The sequence below is a fragment of the Pan paniscus genome, chromosome 5 (assembly GCF_029289425.2).
Source record: "Pan paniscus chromosome 5, NHGRI_mPanPan1-v2.0_pri, whole genome shotgun sequence".
Lineage (NCBI taxonomy): Eukaryota > Metazoa > Chordata > Mammalia > Primates > Hominidae > Pan > Pan paniscus.
This window is the reverse complement of record NC_073254.2, coordinates 151,625,050-151,648,610: the sequence shown is the minus strand read 5'-3', so window position 1 is coordinate 151,648,610 and position 23,561 is coordinate 151,625,050. Positions and strand designations below refer to the sequence as shown.

Genomic DNA, 23,561 nt, shown 5'->3' with positions numbered 1-23,561 from the left:
GTAACAAAACAATATGTAAAAAGATTATAGGTAATTCTTTTTATATTGTCATTTGTAAGTGGTGCATTTACTATCCATAATAATGAAATATAGCAAAAGGAATGTGAGGTATTTTATATTTTGGGACATATTTCTCCTATTTTTCTTTGCTTCTTATAAGAAAAAAATTTTTGAAGATATTATTATGCACTACTTTTCAAGAATTTGGCACTGTCCAATCAAGAACCAGGAGATTTTAGGGGTAGAACAACTCTAGCGTGGTGTCAAGGTACAGGGTGGTGGCAGGAGGTCATGGGAATGAAGCAACAAAGACTTTTAAGACTAAGTGGCTAGATACTTTGTCATCAGATGTTGAAAATGACAGTGGGAGCAGAATGAAAAGGCTGTGATCCACTTACCAAAGTCCATTATAAAGATGAAGAAGGGCCAGGCGCGGCAACTCACACCTGTAATCCCAGCACTTTGGGAAGCTGAGGTGGGTGGATCACTTGAGCCCAGGAGCTCGAGACCAGCCTGGGCAATGTAGTGAAACCCCATCTCGACTAAAACTGCAAAAATTAGCCGGGTGTGGAGGCACACACCTGTGGTCCCAGCTACTTGGGAGGCTCAAGTATGGGAGGATCACCTGAGGGCAGGGAGGAACTGCAGTGAGTGGAGATTGTGCTCCAGCCTGAGAGACAGAGTGAGATCTTGCCAAAAAAAAAAAAAAAAAAAACAGGGTGGAGAAAGGTAAGAGAAAAACACTGGAATGATAATGAGTCTCAAATGAGCAGGGTGAGAAAGTAAAGTCCAGAAAGTACAGTGAGCAATGCCAACCGCAGATGTGGACTCCCGATAAGTAGAGTGGGGAGAGGGAGATGTCTGGAAGCAGAATGCTGCATGGAGGACAGAGGAGGCTTGGGATGGGAGATACATTTTAATGAATTAAGGCCAGAAGAGAGAAGAAATAAGGGAATGTTCTGAGAAAAGGCTGAGGGGTATACCTTGCTTTTCCAGTTTCCTGAGTCCAAGCCCCAGGCCTAATCCAAGTGACATGATCACCAGCAAAGCAAGAAGAACCTATTGCAAAAAGGAAAAAGTAACTTTTATAATTTTTTTAAAAATTACAAAGATACAAATAACCACCCTTTCTCAGTATTCTCTCCAAGTACCTGCAGCACACTAGTTATGCCAGATACCAGATCCAACAATGATCTAGTATCTGGCCTAACTGGAGGTATAGTATTTTATTTAATGCTTGAAATTAAGAAAGAATATTTTGGAAGAATTTAAAGATACCATTTATTACAGATCTTCAAATTCAAACACATTTACCATTCAAATGCAATGAACTTAACTGCAAATTGAGTTAAAGTTAAGAATTAAAACCATAAAACCATTTTTCTGGGCCATTTTTTTTTAAACCAGGCAGCCATTTGTGATCATTTATTGAAAAGAATTGCAGAACTGTTAAATCCTTAACTGCCTCATTCTAAGGGAGCAGGGCTTTTTTTCCTACTCTATCACAGGATGATAATAATATTTAACATATGTAAAAATACATTGTCCAAATAGTTAACTAGCAAATAATCTGTTTTGGTCTTCCACTCATACAAACCACTTAGGATAATTTGGAAACTGCCTGACCAAAGATTGTTTATGTCATTCATTATCGCTCTGCTGACAAAGCCCTTTGGTGTAACGAACTTTATGCTATGATTAGATTAAACTATGATAAAATTAAAAAGAATTCTTCTAGCTGCCCTCTTTCCTCTTCCATGAAGTCCAGAGATAAGCATGCTGGATGACAGGGCTTGAATACTGTATGTTGTCATAAAGAATGGCAGAAAGACACGTAATCAAATTACTTAGGAAAGTATTTTACAATAACCTTTGTTATAGTTTCAGACACAAAAAATAACTTTCACAAAAGAAAAAAACATCAGATTTTGCTTAGATAATTAAGAACTACATAAATTATTTTTTTTGAGGATTGTTTTCATTCTGAAAGTCAACTGGAAAATTAACACACCTAATGTTTACAATGGAAGTGAATTCAACAATTGGGAAGCTATGTTACAATACTAAGAAAACAATTCTTATATGAAGTCTCAAAGTTAGCCCAAGGGTCAGTGACCTTTCAGTACATGTTCATTCAGTGGAGAGGATGGAGAGGAAAAAATGAACACAAGCATTTACTAAATAACACCATTAGCAGTTCCTCCCTTGTCATGATGCTTAGAAGACACAGTCGACTGAAACTAGAGTGACTACAAAGCAGAAAAACAACGTTGGGGAACTCCTTCTGGTAAACCTCACACATCATAGACTTACAAATTAACATATTTTGGTTTACACCTTATCTGTGGTACTTTTGCTGTTCAAACTTGCTAGAAAAATCAACAACATCTAGCTGTTCTTAAGATGCTTTAAAACTTCACAATATTTAATGTTAGAATCTGTTTCCTCATAATTTTTGTATTTGTTCCATATATTTGTGGCTTGTTTTCTACATTATTCTGTGAGCTCCTTGAGAGTAAAAGGCTTATTTATTTATTATTATTATTATTATTTAGAGTTGGAGGTCTCACTATGTTGACCAGGCTGGTATGGAACTCCTGGCCTCAAGAGCTCCTCTTATCTCGGCCTCCTAAAGTGCTGGGATTATAGGCACTAGCCACTGTGCCCTGCCTAAGAAGTTTATTTTTAAGCCTTTATAATCATTTACTATAAATATGTAATTCCAAAAAAGCTTCTTGATATTGGGGTGCACATGTATCTTAAACTATGTTACACTGTGCACAAAGTGGGGAGAATACTCTGAACATCAAAAACTGCCGAGAGCACATCATTTGGCTTTAACCGGGCTAAACAAAGAGTGCTAGAAACACAGCAGATACCTTCAAAATGTTTAAGTGAAACTTTAGTAAAAGTTTGAAGACATCAGGGTACTTTTGAAACAATGATTTAAAAATATTGAACTTCATTATATATACTCAAAAACCACTAGAGAGATACAAAGAAGGGAAATTAATGATGCACAAATTTTGCTGTGGAAGATTTTATAATTTCCTGAATTGATAAGCTAGGATAAATATAATAAACATGCTTGAAGTCCCAGCTACTCGGGAGGCTGAGATGGGAAGATCATTTGAGCCAAAGTTGGAGCCTGAGTTGCTGCAGCGAGCCATGATCATGCCACTGTCTTCCAGCCTGGGCAACAGAGCGAGAACATGTCTCCAAAAAAAAGAGAGAGAGAGAAAAAAAAAATATATATATATATATAAATATTAGCATAAGAGCTATAAAGAGCACTCTGAAATTGAAATTCTCAGAAGGATAAAGAATAAATGGAATATATTGAGGATTTACTTTGTTACTAGGCTTAATACTTACACACATTGTTTTACATTATTTTATTTACTTCTTGAAACAATTCTGGAGAGACAGAGAATAGCGGTGACCTTAAAATACGGGATATAGGGAAAAGCTGCGGCAAGACTGGTGTGAAAAAACAATGCAATTAGTTTTGGTGTAAGGTACTGAGTCAGGAGTCAGGAAGCAGGCATTTGAAACAGGCTAGTGCACTGGGGCACACACATAGTCCCCAGCTACTCAAGAGGCTGAATGAGAGGATCGCTTGAGCCCAGGGTTCAAGACCAGCCTGGGCAACATAGCGAGACCCAGTCTCTAAAAATATACATATTACCAAAATAATAAAATTAAAAAAAAAAAGAAATTGTGTGACAGAGACTGGGCAAAAAGTCAGAGCTGGTGGATTACTTGGAATTCTTGGCTGAGGAAAACACTAGAGGCCAGGTGCAGTGGTTCATGCCTGTAGTCCCAGCACTTTGGGAGGCCGAGGCAGGTAGATCACTTGATCCAGGAGTTTGAGACCAGCCTGGGCAACATGGTGAAACCCAGTCTCTACAAAAAAAAAGAAAAGAAAGAAAAAAACTCACAAAAACTTAGCTGAGCCTTGTGGCATGTGCCTGTGGTCCAAGCTACTCAGGAGGCTGAGGCAGGAGGATCACTTGAGCCTGGGAAACAGAGGTTGTGGTGAGGTAAGATCCCAACGGAGAGAGACCCTGTCTCAAAAATAAAATTAAAATTAAAAAGACTATTAGAGAACATGAGATTTCTTAAGAGATCTTAGATAGGGTTTAGTGAAGCTTGTGTTGTAATTTTCATGAGAATAAAGATAAATTGTTGGCTAAGAATGCAGATAAGGAAAAAAGTCATAAAATGAAAATGTCAATGTCATGGTAGAAGCAAGGGGAGAGAATAATTCAAAATGAGAAAGTACCAGGAAGTTATTGTTGTTATGAACACTCAAGTGGGTGAAGGACGAGGAGGACTGACTTTTGAGTCAGGGACTCAGTACAGTAGAAACAAAGCCAGAGCACAAAGGAATGGTTGGGGGCTGAGAAAACTGAAGCAATGAAATGAGCCCTCTTTACCCCAAAAGTTTGATGGCAAAGGGAAAAGAGAGAGTAATAAAATCAAGGAAATGGATAAGCGTATTTCTGGAGTAAAAAGAAAAAGAAAAAAATTTAAAATTAAAAAAAAGAAAAAAGAAAATAAAATCAAGGAAAATTTATTTGGGGGTGAGGGGTGGTGGCAGGAGATCTTACCACATGAAATTACAAGAAAGAGAAAATAGGCAAAAGAGACTATCTCTAGGAGTGAAGTAAAATAGGATACAATTGTTGGTTCAGCAAATAATAGGGTACAATGATTTTAATTTCTCACTTTCTTGTCTTAAAATACTCATGCAATAAAAAAGTGATTGAGAGGTAGTTATAATCATGCAAAAAATCAGCGCCACAAAGCGTTCTGTCATGGATTCCAACTTTTGAGTTTAACGTAATGTTAACTTGTTGTTACTCAAATTTCTTACATGTAAAATATGATTTGAGATATTAATTTGCATTAGAGTTTTCATAAGGGATAATACTGAATACAGTTACTTAAAAGTTTACATTTTAATAGCAACACAAAGAAATGTAAATGGGAAATCATATACTTTTAACATTTGTCACAAAACTAGAAAGACTAAAAATAAGAATTGTACTTACAACGCAAGCTATTTTATATTTCTTAAGAGTGTTCTTCTTAACAGGTTGTTCCATTGCTAAAGTCAACATAGATTCCATTGTCCTGGTAGCTGCATAGACCTGTTTTATCAGAATAAAGTAGTGCTCCTTCTTTAGTCTAGTCTGGCAAAGAGAAACTGTATGAGTTACATAGCTGTGCCTGACTTTTAACTGTTTAGGAAGATCATAGCTCTTCAGTGATTGGGCAATCTGGAGAGAGGAAAAAATGTTGTAATAAGAATCGTGTGAAAAGATTAAAGTTCATTTCTAGTATATTGCAGACAACTGCTCCTTTTTTCCTTATAACTTTTACTAAATACTAGTCAAGACATATATAACAAGAATAACACAATCATCAAATTTTAATGCAATCCGATCTTCTGTTTTCTTTAAAAATAACCCCGAACAAAAAGCCTTGTCACAGAAATTTCAGACTTTCCGCTTTTCTATAAACTTCATAGCAGCTGAAAATCAACATAGCAAAACATGTGCTTTGACAACAGTAGAAATTCTGAAACTCTGCTGAACCAATATAAAGTACTTAGTTCTGTGATAATTATGTCTTGCTTTTTACAGTGTTCACAATTTGACAAGTTTTTATACACATTAGCTCAAGTCAAACTTAAAAATATCCCTTATAAACATTTTATTCTTGTTTTTAGATGAGCAAATTAAGGCTCTGATTATTTAAATTAAGTTATTATATATGACTTATTGCTCAAAATTATTTACTAGGTGCCAGAACTAGAACTGATACCCAAGACTTCTAACTCCCCAAATCCAAGCAATTTTCACTAATCAATTTAAATTCACTATTTTCTTATGTATCTAGACTGGTGCATCCTAGCATGTGTACTCCATGCTGGAAAGGGGTTACAGTTTGGTGATGAAAGAAGCTAAATTAATAATAGTGTTGGTCAAAGAGAATTTTAGCAAATAGTGGATGCTAAACTCTTCTAGTTTCAGTGACCCTAAGGCAGTGATTCTCAAAGTTTGGTTCCATGGAACATGAGTTCTATGACAACCCCCTTGGTTAAATAAAGCTTGAATACTCCTCTAATGAAAAGATTATCAAAATCCTGTAGACTGCAGTACACCCTTTGGAAAACACTACTCTAACTAACTAAACTCTTCCAACCCTAAAAGCAGTGAGAAAAAAAATATGAAAAGAATGTATTCTAATATAAATACAATGACTGCGTCACTACTCTAACTAAACATGTCTAAATCATAGAATTTAGACACTATTTCTGAAAATCAGGGGGAAGAGGATTGCTTGAGTCCAGGAATTGGAGACCAGCCGGGGCAACATAGGGAGACTCTGTCTCTATAACAACAACAACAAAAATTAGCCAGGCATGGTGGTGCATGCCAATAGTCCCAGCTACTGGAGAGGTTGAGGTGTGAGGATCCCTTGAGGCCAGAGTTTGAGGCTGCAGTGAGCCATGACAGATACACAAACAAGCAGAGACAGATTTCAGACAAAGACAAGAGAGGGGGTGCACTCGGGCAGAACAAACTCAAAACCCACTCAAAACCTGATCTTAACCAAATGCAAAGCAGGTGTATAAGCGAGCCCTATTGCTTCCCTGGCAGTACCAGGCAAATGGCTTAACAAGCCCAGATGGGAAAATAATAGGCTCCCGGCATAAATCTGGTTTTACCCTTTGAGCGCGTCCACCCCGATCTCCGTTATTCCCCAGTAGGGAGAGGGACGTGTGGTTTTGCACATGGGATAGCCCTGGGGAGAGTCTCCAGGAAAACCTCACCCGGCAGCTGCTGGGAATCTCCCGAAGACTGTCTTGTCACAAGGAGTGTGAGTATTCCTTCATTATCTTGTCATGCTTCAAGGCCCAGGAAGGCCTGGGAAAGAGTCTTGGTGGGCCTTTGTTACTTGTTCTGGACTTTGTGTAAGGGCACTGACTCTCTCAGCCTTTAATATTTAACCTAACCATTCAGTCAGTGCTGAAACAGTTATTATGGAGGCCTGCCTGTTTGTGAGACCTGGCCTGCCACATGATCACCCCACTGCACTCCAGCCTGAGAGACAGAGCAAGGCCCTGTAACAAAAAATAAAAAATAGCCAGTCGTGGTAGCTCACACCTGTAATCCCAACATGTTGGGTGTCTGAGGCGGGAGGATTGCTTGAGTCCAGGAGTTGGAGACAAGCCTGGGCAACAAGGCAAAACAACCGTCTCTATTAAAAATTCAAAAAATTGGCCAGGCATGGTGGCACATGCCTGTAGTCCCAGCTACTCGGGAGGCTGAGGTGGGACAATCACTTGAGGCCGGGAAGTCGAGATCACGCCACTGCACTCCAGCCTGGGCAACAAGAGTGAGATCCTGTCTCGAAAGTATAAAAAAATGAAAAAATAAAAATAAATAAAATATAAATCTGCAGCATGAGAGCCACGTTTCCTTTTCTGGCGTTATGGGTTTGTGCTCATCTTTTCCATCACTCCCTTGGTCCAGTATACCCCCACTTCACCAATTCCACCTATATCCCTAACCAGCAAAAGTATCAGCATTAGTTGTTGGTACAGAAGGAATTCATTTTAGAACTAGAAGATGCCATAAAGACAACCAAATCCAGGTTCTTGCAGATTTCTTTCCAGGAATCACATGGAGTATTATGTGCTTAAAAACCAGAATAAAAAAAAATTTGAATAATTTGGGCACCTGACTCTCCACACTGGATGAACTTAGAAGTACTCAGAGAAGTATTTTTTTTAAGTTTTTATTTTTCTAATTCTGAAGCCCAGGCTCCACTTCAGTTTAATGATCTTCTGTAGTTTTGGCTAAGGCAGCAGTATTTTTAAAATATCCCGGCCGGGCGTGGTGGCTCACACCTGTAATCCCAGCACTTTGGAAGGCTTGGAAGGCTGAGACGGGCGGATCATCTGAGTCAGGAGTTCCAGACCAGCCTAGTCAACATGGTGAAACTCCATGTCTACTAAAAATACAAAAATTAGCCAGGCATGGTGGCTCACACCTATAACCCCAGAATTTAGAAGGCTGAGACAGGTGGATCACCTGGGGTCAGGAGTTTGAGACCAGCCTGGCCAACATGGTGAAACCCCATCTCTACTAAAAATACAAAAATTAGCTGGCCATGGTGGCAGGTGCCTCTAATCTCAGGTACTTGGGAGGCTGAAGCTTGAGAATCGCTTGCGCCTGGGAGGCAGAGGTTGTGGTGATCCAAGATCATGCCACTGCATTCCAGCCTGGGCAACAAAGTGAGACTCTGTCTCAAAATAAATAAATAAACAAACAAACAAACAAATAAATATCCCTCTTAGTGATTTGATATGCAGCCCAGAGCAGTCTAAACACTTTACATTCAAATTCTTTTCTGCAAACATCCTGTCATTATTCTAATCAGACTTTTGGATTTTACAGATAAGGTCGGAGGACCACCAAAGGGACTTGGTCACTTACGCACAATTCTTTTAGTGATATCTCAGAAGTGAAATACCACCAGGTTCCTTCTTCAAAGTATTTTGCTGTTGAATCATTATGATTTTTTAAAAACAAAGACCAAACCTATGTCATAATTTGTCTCAAATTTAGGGGATTCCTCGGATCTATGGCTTTTATCTAATCATTTGTTATGTGCCTTCCATTTTTATGGGTTTCTGGGTTCTGATTGCCTACTTGCACTCACGGCAGTGCACTGACTCTGCCTTACCTCTAGTTGCTGGGGATCCTACTTTTCCTTCCTGCTGTGATGATTAGCTGTGTGTGTCAATTTGGCTAGGCCATATTATCCTGTTATTTAATCAAATGCTAATCTAGAGTGATGTTGTGATATTTTGTAGATATGGTAACAACTATAATTAATTGACTTTAAAAAAGGAAATTGTCTTCAATAATGTGAGAGCGCGCCTCATCCAATCAGTTGAAGTCCTTACGAGCAAAAACAGGCTTACCAGAGAAAAAATTCACTCCTAAAACAGCAGCATTAGCCTGAGTTGCCGGCCTGCCCGGTCCTACATATTTTGGACATTCCCCACTGCCACAATCAGGTGAGCCTGGGCTTCAGAATTAGAAAAATTAAAAATTAGTGCGGTATTCCCCCAACTTCATGAATTCCACCTATAGGCCTAACCAGCGAAAGCATCAGCATTAGTTGCTGAGCTTAACCTCATTCTTTCAATGTAGGCAAAAGTCCAATGAACTATCCATTGTGCCACAGAGCCTGCTCTTAACCTGGTTCTGACACTCCAATTGCCCTTTCAGATGCTTCTTCCTGGTATTTTCCAAAATGTAACTTGATTCTATACCAGTTTTGTATACCAAGTATATTAGTCTGTTTCCGCAGTGCTATAAAGAACTACCTGAGACTGGGTGATTTATAAAGAAAAGAGCTTCAATTGACTCACAGTTCCACGTGGCTGGGGAGGCCTCAGGAAACTTACAATCATGGTGGAAAGCAAAGGAGAAGTAAGAACCTTCTTCACGTGGTGGCGGGAGAAAGAAGAGAATGTGTGCATAGGAGGTACCGTCAAACACTTATAAAACCATCAGATCTCATGAAAATTCACTATTACGAGAACAGTATGGGGGATACCACCCCCAGAATCCAATCACTTCCCTCCCTCAACATGTGGAGACTACAATTCAAGATGAGATTTGGGTGGGGACACAAAGCCTAACCATATCACCAACATACTACTGACTCTTACTCTGTATCTTTACTAAGTGATTCCTTATGTTCTACACTGCCAGAATTTCACTTCTCTCTTCCTTCATCCTCATCCCTCATCCCTTTTCTTTTTTTTTAATTAAAAATATTGTGGGTACATAGTGAGTATATCCCTATCCCCTTTCAACCCTGAAAAACACACAAAAAAATCCTAGGTGGGGAAGTCAGGGGGCCTCTGATAAAGGCTTAGCTTGTAAGTGACTGTCTGTGTTACAAATTAAGTGATTCTGGACATTGGATTCTTCATTTTTAAGAATTATCAAAGATTATTAGATTATCTCTAAGTCACTAAATTTTGGATATGATAATAGGGACACATCCCAGTCCTTCAAGTCCTAAGATGAATAAACCTCAAGGAATCTACCTATGTATAATACAAGTAGGTATAGTGAAGATGGTTGGCATTGCCAAGTTGCTAGCCATATTTTTGGCTATAACAATTTCTCTAACTGAACTCTAAACCCCAACCTCTTTTGAGTCTTTCAAGTTCTAGAAACTTATTCCTGGCTGGATGCAGTGACTCACACCTGTAATCCCAGCACTTTGGGAGGCTGAGGCAGGAGGATCACTTATGCCAGTTTGAGACCCACCAGGGCAACATAGTGAGACCCTGTCTCTACAAAAAATGAAAAATAAAAAATTATCCAGGAGTTATGGTGCATGCCTGTAGTCCTAGCTACTCGGGAGGCTGAGGTGGGAGAATACGGGGAGGATTGCTTGAGCCCAGGAGTTTGGGGCTGTAGTGAGCTATGATGGCACCACTGCATTCCAGCATGAGCAGCAGAGTAAGACCATCATCTCAAAAAAGAAAGAAAGAAAGAAAGAAAGAAAGAAAGAAAGAAAGAAAGAAAGAAAGAAAGAAAGAAACTTATTCTTAACAGTTCACCTGATCAATAGACACAAGCCAAAACCACACCTTCCATGCAACTTAGACTTTGGAATAGACTGCCTGTGTCACTTAAATCTGAACCTACACTTTCTAAGTTAACTGGACCTTGAAAGTTTGCCTATTCTTTTCTTCTTTAACTTTAGAACAATCTGTACCTTCTCTTCTTTTCTTCTTCAACTTCAGAACAACCTGTACCTTCTTGGTTCTGAAACTTTACTCTGAACATTAAAATGTTCAGAGTAATTTGTAAGTAAGTTAATGGCTTAGAACGTTTGCATTCTGAGAGGCAGCTACCATTACATCACCCATCAATGTAAACCATAAACATTCCTCATGTTACAGAAGGTCTCAGTGTCCACAGAATTCTGGCAACAAATGGGTTGTTGTTGTCTCAGAAAAGCCCTAGGGGCCTGCCAACATCAACTTCTTTGTCTCAGGAACCTGCCCTTCCTGGTTCCAGTGCTAGATCTTGGGTGATAGGTGGACAAGCTAGACTGGGAGAGCCCAGAGAAACTAATCGCACTGAGGAGGGTGGTAGAGGTGAGGCAGATGCTAGGCTCAGGTCCAACAGCAAAAGGAAGAAGGAGTCCACAAAGGAAGGGAGACCTCACATAATAACATAATGCCAGAGATAGATGGGCAGGTGACTAACTTCAGGGAGGGCCAGTCATGAGGAAAAAGCAGAAAAACCTACAAGGAGATTGACAAGCACACAAAGCAATCAGAAAGCTAACCAGGTAGGCAGTTGGTATAGGAAGGACAGAAGCTAATCCTCAGCAAGTGGAGATCCAACACTGAAGCTGAATTGAGAACTGGCTGTCTTGGTGAGACTGATGTCAGCAGTGCCAAACCAGGTCTGAGAGGCAATGGTACACACCAGAAGACAAAGCAGACACCCAGCATGGAATAGAGAGCCCAGCTCTAGTCCTCCAAACGACGACTATGGCAAAGTAGAATCAATGGTCACAGTTTGATACCGCTGTTTGCCAGTACCTATGTGTGTGAAAAGATATTTTCTGACTAAATAAGTAAAAATCCCATTACTGATCAGCACAATGAACATCTATAATCAATTTGGAGATGAGAAACCTGATGTGATGACTCCTGTGGTGTAGCAATTGTTTTCTACTGAACGATCAGCATTCCTAAGGTTGTCTCTGGTTCATGGAAGACTGTTTCTCTTACTTTGTCTCAAGTACAGAAATATTCCCTAGTAGTGTTAGATTTCTAGGAGCCCTTTCTTGTTCATTTTGAAACTCAGAAATCTTTGGATTTCCAAACATTTTCCAGGTTTTCATAGGCTCTTCTCATTTTTAGTGTACTCATGAGGGCCTCATTTATGACTCAAATTCTAGAGATGTCTCCAGAAGAGACATTATAAAACAACCATGCTGCCTGGGCTCTCTGAGGTAGAGCTCAGTGTCACAGTGCTCCCACGGTGCCCATCCATGAAGCAGAAGGTACAGGCCACGTACTGTTTACATCTCTGAAACCTGGCATGAACCAAGTTATTTCCCCAAACCTTTAAACTCCTCTCTGCCGTGTCAGCTCCGTGGTGGCAGGAACTAGGTCAGTTTGGGCTTACAGTCTTGTTCTAGTGTCTAGCACAGTGGCCAACACCTAGAAGACATTCAATGAACACTTGCTGAATAAATTTTGTAATGGTTTCAGAAATAACATTAGAAGTATAAGCTACCACATACATAAATGTCCAGTGAACCCAATTGTTATAAATTATAATAACTTTACTAGGTATAACTTTTTAGGTGTTCCAAATCTTTCTCTACATCCAGCATTCCAGAAATAGCTATTACCTCAGAGGAAGTCTTGTCCATAAAATAAAGGCACTTCAGATGTTTTTATTCTACCCAAAGTAATGAATAATGACTGAGCACCACCAAGTACCAGACTTTACGCCAGGTGTTAGGAAATGCAGGCATGTTTAATTTCTGTATCTACTCTAAAGAGCTTTAGTCTAGTTGAAGAAGTAGACATTTTAAACCATAATATAGTGTAATCTGTGCAATACTAGTAGTGCTAATAAAGTGCCAGGAGGAAAGAAGAAGAAATACAAATTTTTCTACAGAAAGGGATTTAGAAAGATATCTACGTGAGTTTGCTCAGACTGCTGTGAATAGCATACTATAAACTGGGGTGATTCGAGTCTGAGCAAACTGAACGCTGAGAACTCAGGCTTCTTGTTCCTTTTGGCTGCAAGAAGGTTGGCAGCCAGTCAGAACTTTACCCACTTGTAAGAGATCAGGCTTCTTGTTCCTTTTGGCTGCAAGAAGGTTGGCAGCCAGTCAGAACTTTACCCACTTGTAAGAGATTAGATGTATCTTCCTTGGTGATTCAGACCAGCCTAAGGGGAAAGACCTGATGATACCAACTTTGGGGATTCTCCAAGAAACAATGTCCCCAGAACACACTATAATGATGCTCAAAGTTGATAAGCCCTGCCCAGCTGCTCAGAGTTTCCAGTTGGCTCTTTAGTCCCCCACTCTAAATCCTGATAGGACAAGGATGGAACAAGAAGCCTGAATTCTCAGCTTTCAGTTTGCTCAGACTCAAATTACCCCCCAGTTTATAGTATGCTGTTCACAGCAGTCTAAGCAAACTCCCCTAGGTATCTTTCTAAATCCCTTTCTATAGAAAAATTTGTATTTCCTCCTTTTCTCCCTGGCACTTTATTAGCATCACTAGTATTGCACATATCACACTCTATTATGGTTTAAAATGTCTATGTCTTAAACTAAGCTAAAGCTCTTTAGAGTAGATACATGGGCCCTAACCTGACTGGTGAACTTCTAGGAAGAGAAAATTAGGACACAGACATGTAAAAAGGGAAGACCATGTGAAGACACAAGGAGAAGAAGGTCATCTACAAGCCAAGGACAGAGGCCTCTATAGAAACTAACCCTATCAACCTCAACCTCAGACTTCTAGCCTCCAGAATTACAAGAAAAGAAATTTCTGTTGTTTAAGCCACCCAGTCTGTGGTATTTTGTTATGGCAACCCTAGCAAACAATTCACTAAGCCTAACTTTTCAAGTTTTTCTCCAGCAGGAAATCTGAATTCTTTCTTTTCAGCTTTTAGTAGCTATTGTGTGGACAACATGGTTGCATGTGCATATTAAAGTTGTTAGAAAACTAAATTTATGCCAGGTCAGACACTTGTATAACAAAACCATGAATGGGGAGTCATCAGCTCATCACTTAGCAGCTACAAAGGAGTAGTTCATGCTTAGCAGTTTGTGGCATTTCACAACCGTCAAAGAAGTGAAAGGCCTTTGGATGTCTATGACTCTCATCAACAATTTTCTTTATGAGGTAAAGAAAGCTGATCATTCAAGACATAACAGATGTTTTAGGGGTTGGTGATGATGGTGGCATATGAAGAAAAACACATACTCTCAACAATATAATAGCAAATAGAATCCAGCAATATATTAAAAAGGATAATATATTATGACCAAGTAGCATTTATACCATAGAAGCAAAATTGGTTTGGCATTCAAAAGTCAATCAATTACATTTGCACTGAGGTTATCATAGCTGAGAAGACACCGTCTCTGTGGCTTCAGCTCCTGGCTGCAGACCGCTGATGGAGGTCCAGAAGGTCAGCTGCTCACAGACATCAACTTGGTGTCGGCTGCGGCTCCAGCATTTTCCGCAGGCTGCAGCTTCTGGGTTCCAAACTTTTCATTTCTCAGTCTGCAAACGGGTTAGCCCCGAACAGGAAGCAACTCCTTCTCCAGCCGGGAGGTGGCGGCCTGCGGTCGACGATGCCTCCGGGGTCCTTGGGCTCAAGGTTCCGTTTGGGGGCGCTCTCGTCCGGCTTGCGGGCCGCCCTTCTCCACAGACGGAACCTTCTGGCGGCGCCGCTGGTTTCTGCGGGGTTTGCAAACAGCTCGTACCGGGCCCTTCCCGTCTTCCGTACAGGTTCCTGCTGTTGGCTGGGCTCGGGAGGGAACGCTCCAGGTAAAGCGCTGGGGGAGGAAGCGACGCCGAGGAGCTACGGTTTCCTCCGGAGGTCTCCGCCCCTCTGCCCCTATATTCCCAGAGCTCGAGTCTGATCCGGGCCTTGCCGGGCACCCTGGAAAGGCGGGGGTGATAGTACAGATGGAGACGCAACTGCAGAGCATTTTCGAAGAGGTGGTGGTGAGTGCAGCTGCCGGCCATCCAGGACTACGGCTTGGGGACGGGGAGACGCGGGGGCAGCGGACCAAGGAAACTGGCCTGGGCAACCTCCTCTCACGCCTCCCTTTTTATTCCCTTGTTTTGACACCGAGGTTGTATGCGGGGAGGTTTAGTGATTCTCAAACTGCTGTCAAGTTCATTGTATCCTTTGAAATCGATACAGTGACAGGCCAGACAGGTATTGATAGTTTCAGAGCTGATTAAGGTGACTTGCCCTGTGTTACATTGTAATACTTGGCTAAGGGAGGCGCCTTTTTAAAATTAACATTGTTTACATTTTGTTTTTTTTTTTTTACAGAAAACGGAAGTTATAGAAGAGGCTTTTCCTGGGTGAGTGTATGCGTGGCAGAGTTTTGTGTTTTTATGTGATTGTGTCTGTCAGATTTTACTTAGTTTCGTGTTGGAAGGTTATAAGATCCACTATTCTGATTGTGTGTAATTACCTTTTTAAAACGAATGACAAATAATGCAATTTTTATTTTTTTAGCATGTTTATGGATACTCCTGAAGATGAGAAAACAAAACTAATTAGCTGTCTGGGGGCCTTCAGACAGTTTTGGGGTGGTCTTTCTCAGGTGAGCGCTTCATTTTTAATACATTCAGCTGATGATTTTTGGCCTCTTCTTTTTTTTTTTTTTTTCTCTTAACATTTACTTTCATGCTGCTCTTAAGATCTTCCTGAGAAGGGAGAAATAAAATTGTTATCATTTTTTATTCTGGCTTCCATTTGTTTTAATTTGTATATTTCAGTGGAAAACCTGTGTTGAGAAGTCAAGTTGATACTGCACAGTGTGAGATGTTTAAAAAAAAAAAAAAACCTCCCTATGTTAGATTAATTAAGATCATTTTCATCCTATTCGGATTTATTTGGTACACTTGAAAACAGATATGTTAAGCTTTACTTGTCAAGGATACAAATTCCATTTTTTTACTAAATAAAGGAATTGGCACAGCATTGATACAAAGATGCTACAATAGGAATACCAAGATTCTATAATAAGGATAGGAAAATATTATAGTAAAAATGAGGAGACAAACTGTAAAAGTAACAAAGAACAGCTACCAGAAAATGTATCCGTGAAAAAGACAATAATGTGTCATCCTCGAAGAGCTCACATTGCAGTAGTGCCTTACCTTCTCATGGTACACTATAGGTAGGGAAATGAGAACTGTTTGCGTGTCAGCCACTGGTGATAAGATTTGCCACTCAGACATGGATCATATAATGCCAATACAGTCATGTTTTAACCTTTTTGTTTAGTTGTTTTCTAATAGGTAATACATTTATATGGTTCAAAATGCACAGGTATAAAAGGGTGGATCCAATAACTAGTCTCTTTCTCTTCTCTTACCTGTTATTTTTTCTGTCTGTAGCCAATATCCTCAGGTTATGTTTTCTTCTAGAAGTATTTTATGCATATAGAAACACTTTTATAGCATGATAATATACCATGTACACTGTTCATTAATTAGCACTTTTTTTCTCCTAATAATAATCTACAGGTAATTCCCTATCAGTCCAAGCGTTACTTGTTCCTTCCTTTCTTACTTTTTTTTTAAATAGCAGCATAATATTCCATTGTATGGCTGTACCTTCCTCCTTTTAACCAATCTTCTACTGTCTTCTAAGTTTCTTCTTACTTTTTCTAATTTAACCAATGCTGTGATGAATAATATTATGCATGAAAAATAGGATAAATTCCTAGAAATAGTATTGCTGAGTCAAAAGCCTTATCAGTTTGTAATTTTTATAGAAATTATTAAATTTTCCATAAGGGTTATACTAGTTTATGCTTCCACCAGCAGTGTTTGAGATTATCTTTTTCTTTTTTTTTTGGAGACAGAGTCTCACTCTGTCGCCCAGGCTAGAGTGCAGTGGTGTGATCTTGGCTCACTGCAACCTCTGCCTCTCGGATTCACGCCGTTCTCCTGCCTCAGCCTCCCGAGTAGCTGGGACTACAGGCACCTGCTACCATGCCCTGCTCATTTTTTGTATTTTTAGTAGAGACGGGGTTTCATCATGTTAGCCAGGATGGTCTCGATCTCCCGACCTCATGATCTGCCCACCTAAGCCTCCCAAAGTGCTGGGATTACAGGCATGAGCCACCACGCCCGGCTGAGAGTATCTTTTTCTTATAACCTCACAATAGAGTGTTAAGCTTTTTGATCTTTGCCAATCAAAAACATGAGAAATTTTATCTCAGTATAATTTTATTTTGCATTTCTCTCAGTGATGTTGAATATCTTTCCAAAATTAAAAAAAAAAATTCATTAAACACTTTATGAATTATGATGTGGCCCTCTAATGGAGAGACCAGGAAGAAAATAGGTATTTCCAAATCATTGTTATATGTGCCACAATAGAAGTATGTATGAGAACAGTGGTTGTGGAGAGAAGCAGAACATTATAGGCTCTTTTTGGAGATAATCGTAGAAGACAAACTTTGATACGGGCACAACATTTTGACATCGTATTTAAAGTTTTGCCAGTCTAGAAATGTGACATGTCATTGGATTCATAATGGGCTCTTGTTTGGGATCTTAGGGATTAGATTCACACCTAATTCTCCTAAGGCTGATACATACTGATCCATAATGAATTTTACCCCCAGTGACAGTAATATTTATATATGCCATAAAGGGCACTGTTTACAATGCCTTACAACAATCTGTGTTAAGAGTTTTCTATTGACTGTTAATATGTTAACTAATTAATTACTACTTTTGAAGTTCCCATGTAATAAAAATGGTAGCATTTTATCTATGTAATTACAAAATGTTAAGCTTAATGTGACAAATACTAAATCTGAATTTTTAAATTTTGCTTTTTTTAAAAATTATTTTCATCCACAGATGCTCATAGTGAAGTATTTCTTTCATAGTATTGGTATACTTCCAGTTGTAGTATTAGCTATTTGTTATAAAAATGTAACTTTAGACCCCAAGTAAAATCATTCTCTCATTTTCCAGGAGTCTCATGAACAGTGTATCCAGTGGATTGTTAAGTTTATTCATGGTCAACATAGTCCTAAAAGAATTTCTTTTCTTTATGACTGCTTAGCAATGGCAGTTGAGACTGGTCTCCTTCCACCCAGGTACGTTTAATGGGTATGAGCAATCTGAAGAATTTTCTTTTCTATATGTGATTGGAAATTGGTTGAGGTTGTTGTTGTAAAAAGGTAAGAGAATGAAGAAGAAAGTGAGGTTTATCAAGTAATCCTTTATATAATACCTCAGGTTTTAGTTTCTAGGAGTAATAGTCTTTGAATTAGGTAATGCTTGTGGGCTCAAAACCAGATGTTTCTGCCCAGGGGCTGAGATTAATCACTTTAATTAGTTTGTAACCCTTTACTTTTGCTGCACAACCTCAACACCTTATGGCTTAAAACAGTAATACTCAGGTTTTAAAATTATTCATGGTTTTAGTGGTTGACTGGGCTTAGGAGACACTTTTTACTCAAGGTCGTAATGATTGTGATCATTGTGGCTAGGGCTGGAGCATGGCAAAAGCTTCCCCACTCAGATATCTGGTGGTTGATTCCTGGCTGTCATCTGGAACCTCAGCTGGGATTATTAGCCAGAACCTCCACAGGCCCTCACCTTGTGGCCTAGACTTTCTCACCTCATGGTGGAGCCTAACAGCAAGTGTGCAAAAGAGGGCTAGGCAGAAATTGTATCACCTTGTCTTCTTGGAAGTCATACTGCATCCTTTTGGCCATAGTCTTAGGTCTGCCCAGATCTAAGGAGTGAGAACGTAGACTTTCCCCCTACCTCTCCTTGGGAGAAATGTCAGTGTCACATTTCAGAAGAAGATGTGGGATCAAAAATCTTGTTGCCATCCTGTTGGAAAAATCCAGTGTACCACAAGGTGATAGATGGTAAACATCTAACCGAAAGCTTTAGATAGACTTCTTTCTAGTAAAATATAACATAATGAATATTATTTCATTCTTACTTTGTTTTTGATCTTTCATACAAGTAAAAAATGTAAAATACTACACAGATTTATAAGTGTGCTTAGTAATCACTTTTATGAAAGACACTTGTGAGGATAAATATAATACAGTCCACAGACTATGGCTGTATTAGTCTGTCTGATGCTGCTAACAAAGATATACCCGAGACTGGGTAACTTATAAAGGAAAGAGGTTTAATTGACTCACAGTTTGGCATGGCTAGGGAGGCCTCAGGAAACTTAGAATAATGGCAAAAGGCACCTCATCACAGGGTGGTGGGAGAGAGAATGAGTGCCCAGTGAAGGGGGAATCCCCATATAAAACCATTAGATCTTGTGAGAACTAACTCACTATCATGAGAACAGTATGGGGGGAACTGTCCCTCATGATTTAAATGGTTTTTCTCATGACACGTGGGGATTATGGGAACTACAATTCAAGATGAGATTTGTGTGAGTACACAGCCAAACCATATTGGCGGCTATTAGAGAACTTGGAAAGTTCTGTCTTGTAACTGGAATGGCTGTTTCTTTTTTTATAGGCTGGTTTGTGAATCCCTGATAAACTCTGACACTCTTGAGTGGGAAAGAACACAGCTTTGGGCCTTAACATTTAAACTGGTTCGGAAAATAATTGGGGGAGTGGATTACAAGGTATATTTTTCTTATTATAAAAAGTGATTGCTTTCAGATATGATTGATTTTTCGGTGTGCATGTCTTATTTTCAGGTGAGAGAAATGATGTGGAAGCATTTACAAAATCTGTCTATTTCTTGTGGTATATTTCCTGAAGAGATTTAAAGTTACTCAGTTGTTTCCCTGGCTCCTCTACTCCCCTCCCAACATTCTTATAAATACAGGTAGCTGATACATTTTTATGAAGAGTAGGGAAGTCACAAAGCAGAATCCGTGTTCCTTCATGCTGCAAGTATTATGATCCCTTCAAATGAAAGCACAGAGCAGGGGTGTGTGGAACTGAGAAGGGATGTAGGCATCACTGATGAAGGGAGCAAGACCTGGCTTCACTTCTCTTGAACGTGGGTCTTACCTCAATTAATATCTTCAGCACTTTGGGCTCTTGACCAAAAACAACATACACTTTCTAATTTTGTCTCATAAAACGGCTTAGGGACTCCATAGCTACAAAAGCCATTCTGCATCTTCAGGAGACTTTTGTTATTGTCCTTTTCCCAGGAATTACCAGTGTCTGACCCTCTGCTTTATTTCTGCATTTTCTCTAATCTGAAATGATTTAACAGGTAATGACCTAACAGATAATTATTAGTTTAAATCATGATTTATCACACAGTTAACTCTAAGAAGCTTTTGCTAATTATTTTCTCTTTACTCAGACTTATGCAATTTTTGCCTTCTTATTTGTATGGTACTTCATAATTGTTCTTTTATGTATATGTTCTGTCTTACAAGCTTGGTTATGTAGTTCATAGTCAATAAATAAATGTTGAATGAAATTTCTTTATATATCAGATAATGTAACTGGTATTGGATATGTGGAAATGATTAACAGAATAGCCTTGGATATCCTTGAGAGATTAAGGTATGTGATGGATGAGAAGGGAGAATAGGCCAGTCACAGTGTCTTACACCTATAATCCCAGCACAAAAGGGAGTGAGCAGAAACAGTCCTCTACCAAGAAGTTTGATATTGTTACTCAGGTTTTCAGAGTGCATTCAAGTCTTGTTACAATATATTTCTGTCTATATGTATAATTAAGGTTTTTGACCCTTGTAACAATGTAAACCCTTCTAATGTTATGAGGGCCAAAAAAGCTTGACAAACTGTGTAATGACTTTCTTTGCTCATTGTATTTTAAGACAGTCTTTAGAACTCTGTTTTGGAACATGACTCTTCTGTTGGGTTAATGTTAGGGACTTAGATTGTAACTCTGATTCAGAAAATTTAAAGGTGTGACCTTGAAGGAATATATCACCCTGAAACCTTCGGATGTTTTAGCTAACACGGTAGACACTACTTAATTTTAACCCATGTCTTTTTTCTTATATCAGGGTGTTCGAGATCTCTTAAAAGTGATTTTGGAGAAGATTTTGACAATTCCTAATACAGTGAGCTCTGCTGTTGTACAGCAGCTTCTGGCAGCAAGAGAGGTAATTTAGACGTGTCTGAAATTCGTGATCATAACCTCAAAAAAGTCTAGCTTTGTTTAGGTCTGTGCTTTTAATACTTACGGTATTTTGTGGGATGCTCTATTTCTTCTACCAAAAAAAAATCACTTCTATTTTAAAAGATGCTAGTTCCCTTATATTTCAAAAGGACATTTTAAATTTTAATTCATGGTTTTAAATTATGAAAACAATGAAATAGAAATTAAAATAGCTTAAACATTACAAGACCTTAGCATATGGACCACTTAAAAGATCTTTGTACTTTGTAACTAGTATCGCAAGAATTGTTACGTTGGTCTGTTGCACTCCTGTTTAAGTGTGCCAATATTTAAAGCATGTGCAAGGTTATTTACTAACCATGAACAATCCATTCCATTGTTTATTAATCTTTATTTTTAGATATTTTTTACATATAAATGTATTCTTTGCTACAGTTGAAACCCAATAAATCCATTAAATAATATCTCTATATTTTATTTTAGTTGACAAGTAGCAATTGTCTGTGTGTGTATATATATATATTATATATACTTTTTTTTTATAACGATAACACTTAAAATCTACTCTCTTAGCAATTTTGAAGTATACACTATATCGTTATTAACCATAGTCACCATAATGTCCAGTAGGTCTCTTGAACTTATTCCTCTTGTCAAAGTGAAATTTTGTCCTTTGACCAACATCTCTCCAGAAAGTAACATCTCTACTTTTTAATATCTTTTTTGTTGTCATTGTCATTGTAGTGTTTAAAACGCTCACATGGGCCAGATGCAGTGGCGCATGTCTATAATCCCAGTGCTTTGGGAGGCCAAGGCGGGAGGCTCATTTAAGCCCATTGTTAGAGACCAGCCAGGACATCCTGGGGAGACCCTGTCTTTACAAAAAATTAAAAAGTTAGCCGGGCCTGCTGGCATACACCTGTAGTCCCAGCTACTCTGGAGGCTGAGGTGGGAACACCACTGGAGCCCCAGAGGTTGAAGATGTAGTGAGCCATGATTATGCCACTGCACTCCAAGCCTGGGCAACAGAGCAAGACCCTGTCTCAAAAAAAAAAAAAATAATGATAATAAATAAAATAAAGGGCTTATATGTGGGACTAGTCAAGAATGATGTGGCCTTTTTGTTTTTCTTAGGTTATAGCATATATCTTGGAAAGAAATGCCTGCTTATTACCAGCCTATTTTGCAGTCACTGAGATCAGGAAACTGTATCCTGAAGGCAAACTTCCACACTGGGTAAATTTTATATTTCCTGAATTTTTAATAAAAATTTTCGGCTGGGCTTCGTGGCTCACAGCACTTTGAGAGGCAAAGGTGGGAAGATGATTTGAGGACAAGAGTTCAAGACCCAACCTGGGTAACATAACAAGACTCTGTCTCTACAAAACATTAAAAAACACACGCACACATATTAGCCAGGCATAGTAGCACATGCCTATAGCCCCAGCTACTCAGGAGCTGAGGTGGGAGGATTACTTGAAACCAGGAGTTTGAGGCTGCAGTGAGCTGTGATCACACCACTGTACTCTAGCTTCGGCAAAAGGACGAGACCCTGTCTCACACGCAAAAAAGGGTATTTTATAAAAAACAGTTATATTAATCTTATTTTTGTGTGCTTATTTTTTTAATGATGACTTTTATCCTTAGATAATATGTATATTTTTAATCATGATGTATTTCATTTCTTTCCATTTCCATTGAGACAATTTATATGCCATGTAATGAAATATGATCAGCTTCATCAAATAGCTAAGGATATGGTGGTGTGATTTGGTTTAATTAAGGGACAGATGAACTGGCGAGTGATTTTTTAGAAGGAAGCAAAAGGGAGCTAACCTTTAAACAGTTATCATGTGCAATCTTTACATATATTATCTCATTTTATATAAATGTTCATATATTTCAGGGGCAGTCTCAATTTTCCTTTTGTACGTATTTATTTGACTTCCCTCTTTCTTTCTCTCTTTAGTTACTTGGAAACCTAGTATCAGACTTTGTGGATACCTTCAGGCCCACAGCAAGGATAAACTCCATTTGTGGTAGGATTATAATTTTAAATATGCCAAATAGTACCTGATTTTTAGTAATCTAATTATTGAACAAAGCTGAGGGATGGTCTCTTAATATGTGCCTTGGTGGCTTGTCATTTTGGTGACTCTCTAAGAGCTTAATATAATGCCTTTCCCTTGTTTTCACTTACTCTGTGTGCCAAGTACAGGGAGGAAAAAGAAACTCTCTGGAATGGGTTTAAGCTTCATTTAAAACCATTCTAGAAGTGGGTTTCTTGGTGATTAGAAAGACATTTTAATACAGCTAGTAAAGCACCATGGAATTTCTAGGCAGCTGGAAGTCTGAACAGACCTGTCCCTCTGTGGCTACGGAACGTGAAAGTGTCAGGCTCACTCAGCCCATTCTAATTCCCACTTTTGCTTTTCCTTTCGCATTTTCCCATGTTTTGTTAGCGTCTCTGAACTTTCTTTTAAAAATAACCATGTGATTTGGCAATTTTTCCAGTGCCCACGTATCCTCTTTAATTATTTCTAGAAATCATGGTGACCTCAACTGTGTGGAAATATAGACCATTGTTTATTCA

General features: G+C 38.9%; 2 protein-coding genes across 3 annotated transcripts in view; one reads left to right on the top strand and one right to left on the bottom strand.

Annotated features, from left to right (window-relative positions):
• The window catches only part of ENPP3 (ectonucleotide pyrophosphatase/phosphodiesterase 3), a 102,770-nt gene extending 88,206 nt beyond the window's left edge, over positions 1 to 14,564 (bottom strand). The window contains exons 1-3 of the mRNA XM_008953010.4: positions 14,203 to 14,564; positions 5,058 to 5,285; positions 984 to 1,059 (exon numbers count right to left, since the gene is read on the bottom strand). Coding sequence (XP_008951258.4) covers positions 984 to 1,059; positions 5,058 to 5,135 — 154 coding nt within the window. The 5' untranslated portion in view covers positions 5,136 to 5,285; positions 14,203 to 14,564. The remainder of the gene's footprint in view (positions 1 to 983; positions 1,060 to 5,057; positions 5,286 to 14,202) is intronic.
• Positions 14,468 to 23,561, top strand: part of MED23 (mediator complex subunit 23) — a 41,888-nt gene continuing 32,794 nt past the window's right edge. For both annotated transcript variants that reach the window (XM_008953008.4, XM_008953007.4), the window contains exons 1-8: positions 14,468 to 14,830; positions 15,168 to 15,199; positions 15,357 to 15,444; positions 17,840 to 17,964; positions 19,367 to 19,478; positions 20,853 to 20,951; positions 22,103 to 22,204; positions 22,938 to 23,007. In XM_008953008.4, coding sequence (XP_008951256.1) covers positions 14,792 to 14,830; positions 15,168 to 15,199; positions 15,357 to 15,444; positions 17,840 to 17,964; positions 19,367 to 19,478; positions 20,853 to 20,951; positions 22,103 to 22,204; positions 22,938 to 23,007 — 667 coding nt within the window. In that variant the 5' untranslated portion in view covers positions 14,468 to 14,791. The remainder of the gene's footprint in view (positions 14,831 to 15,167; positions 15,200 to 15,356; positions 15,445 to 17,839; positions 17,965 to 19,366; positions 19,479 to 20,852; positions 20,952 to 22,102; positions 22,205 to 22,937; positions 23,008 to 23,561) is intronic.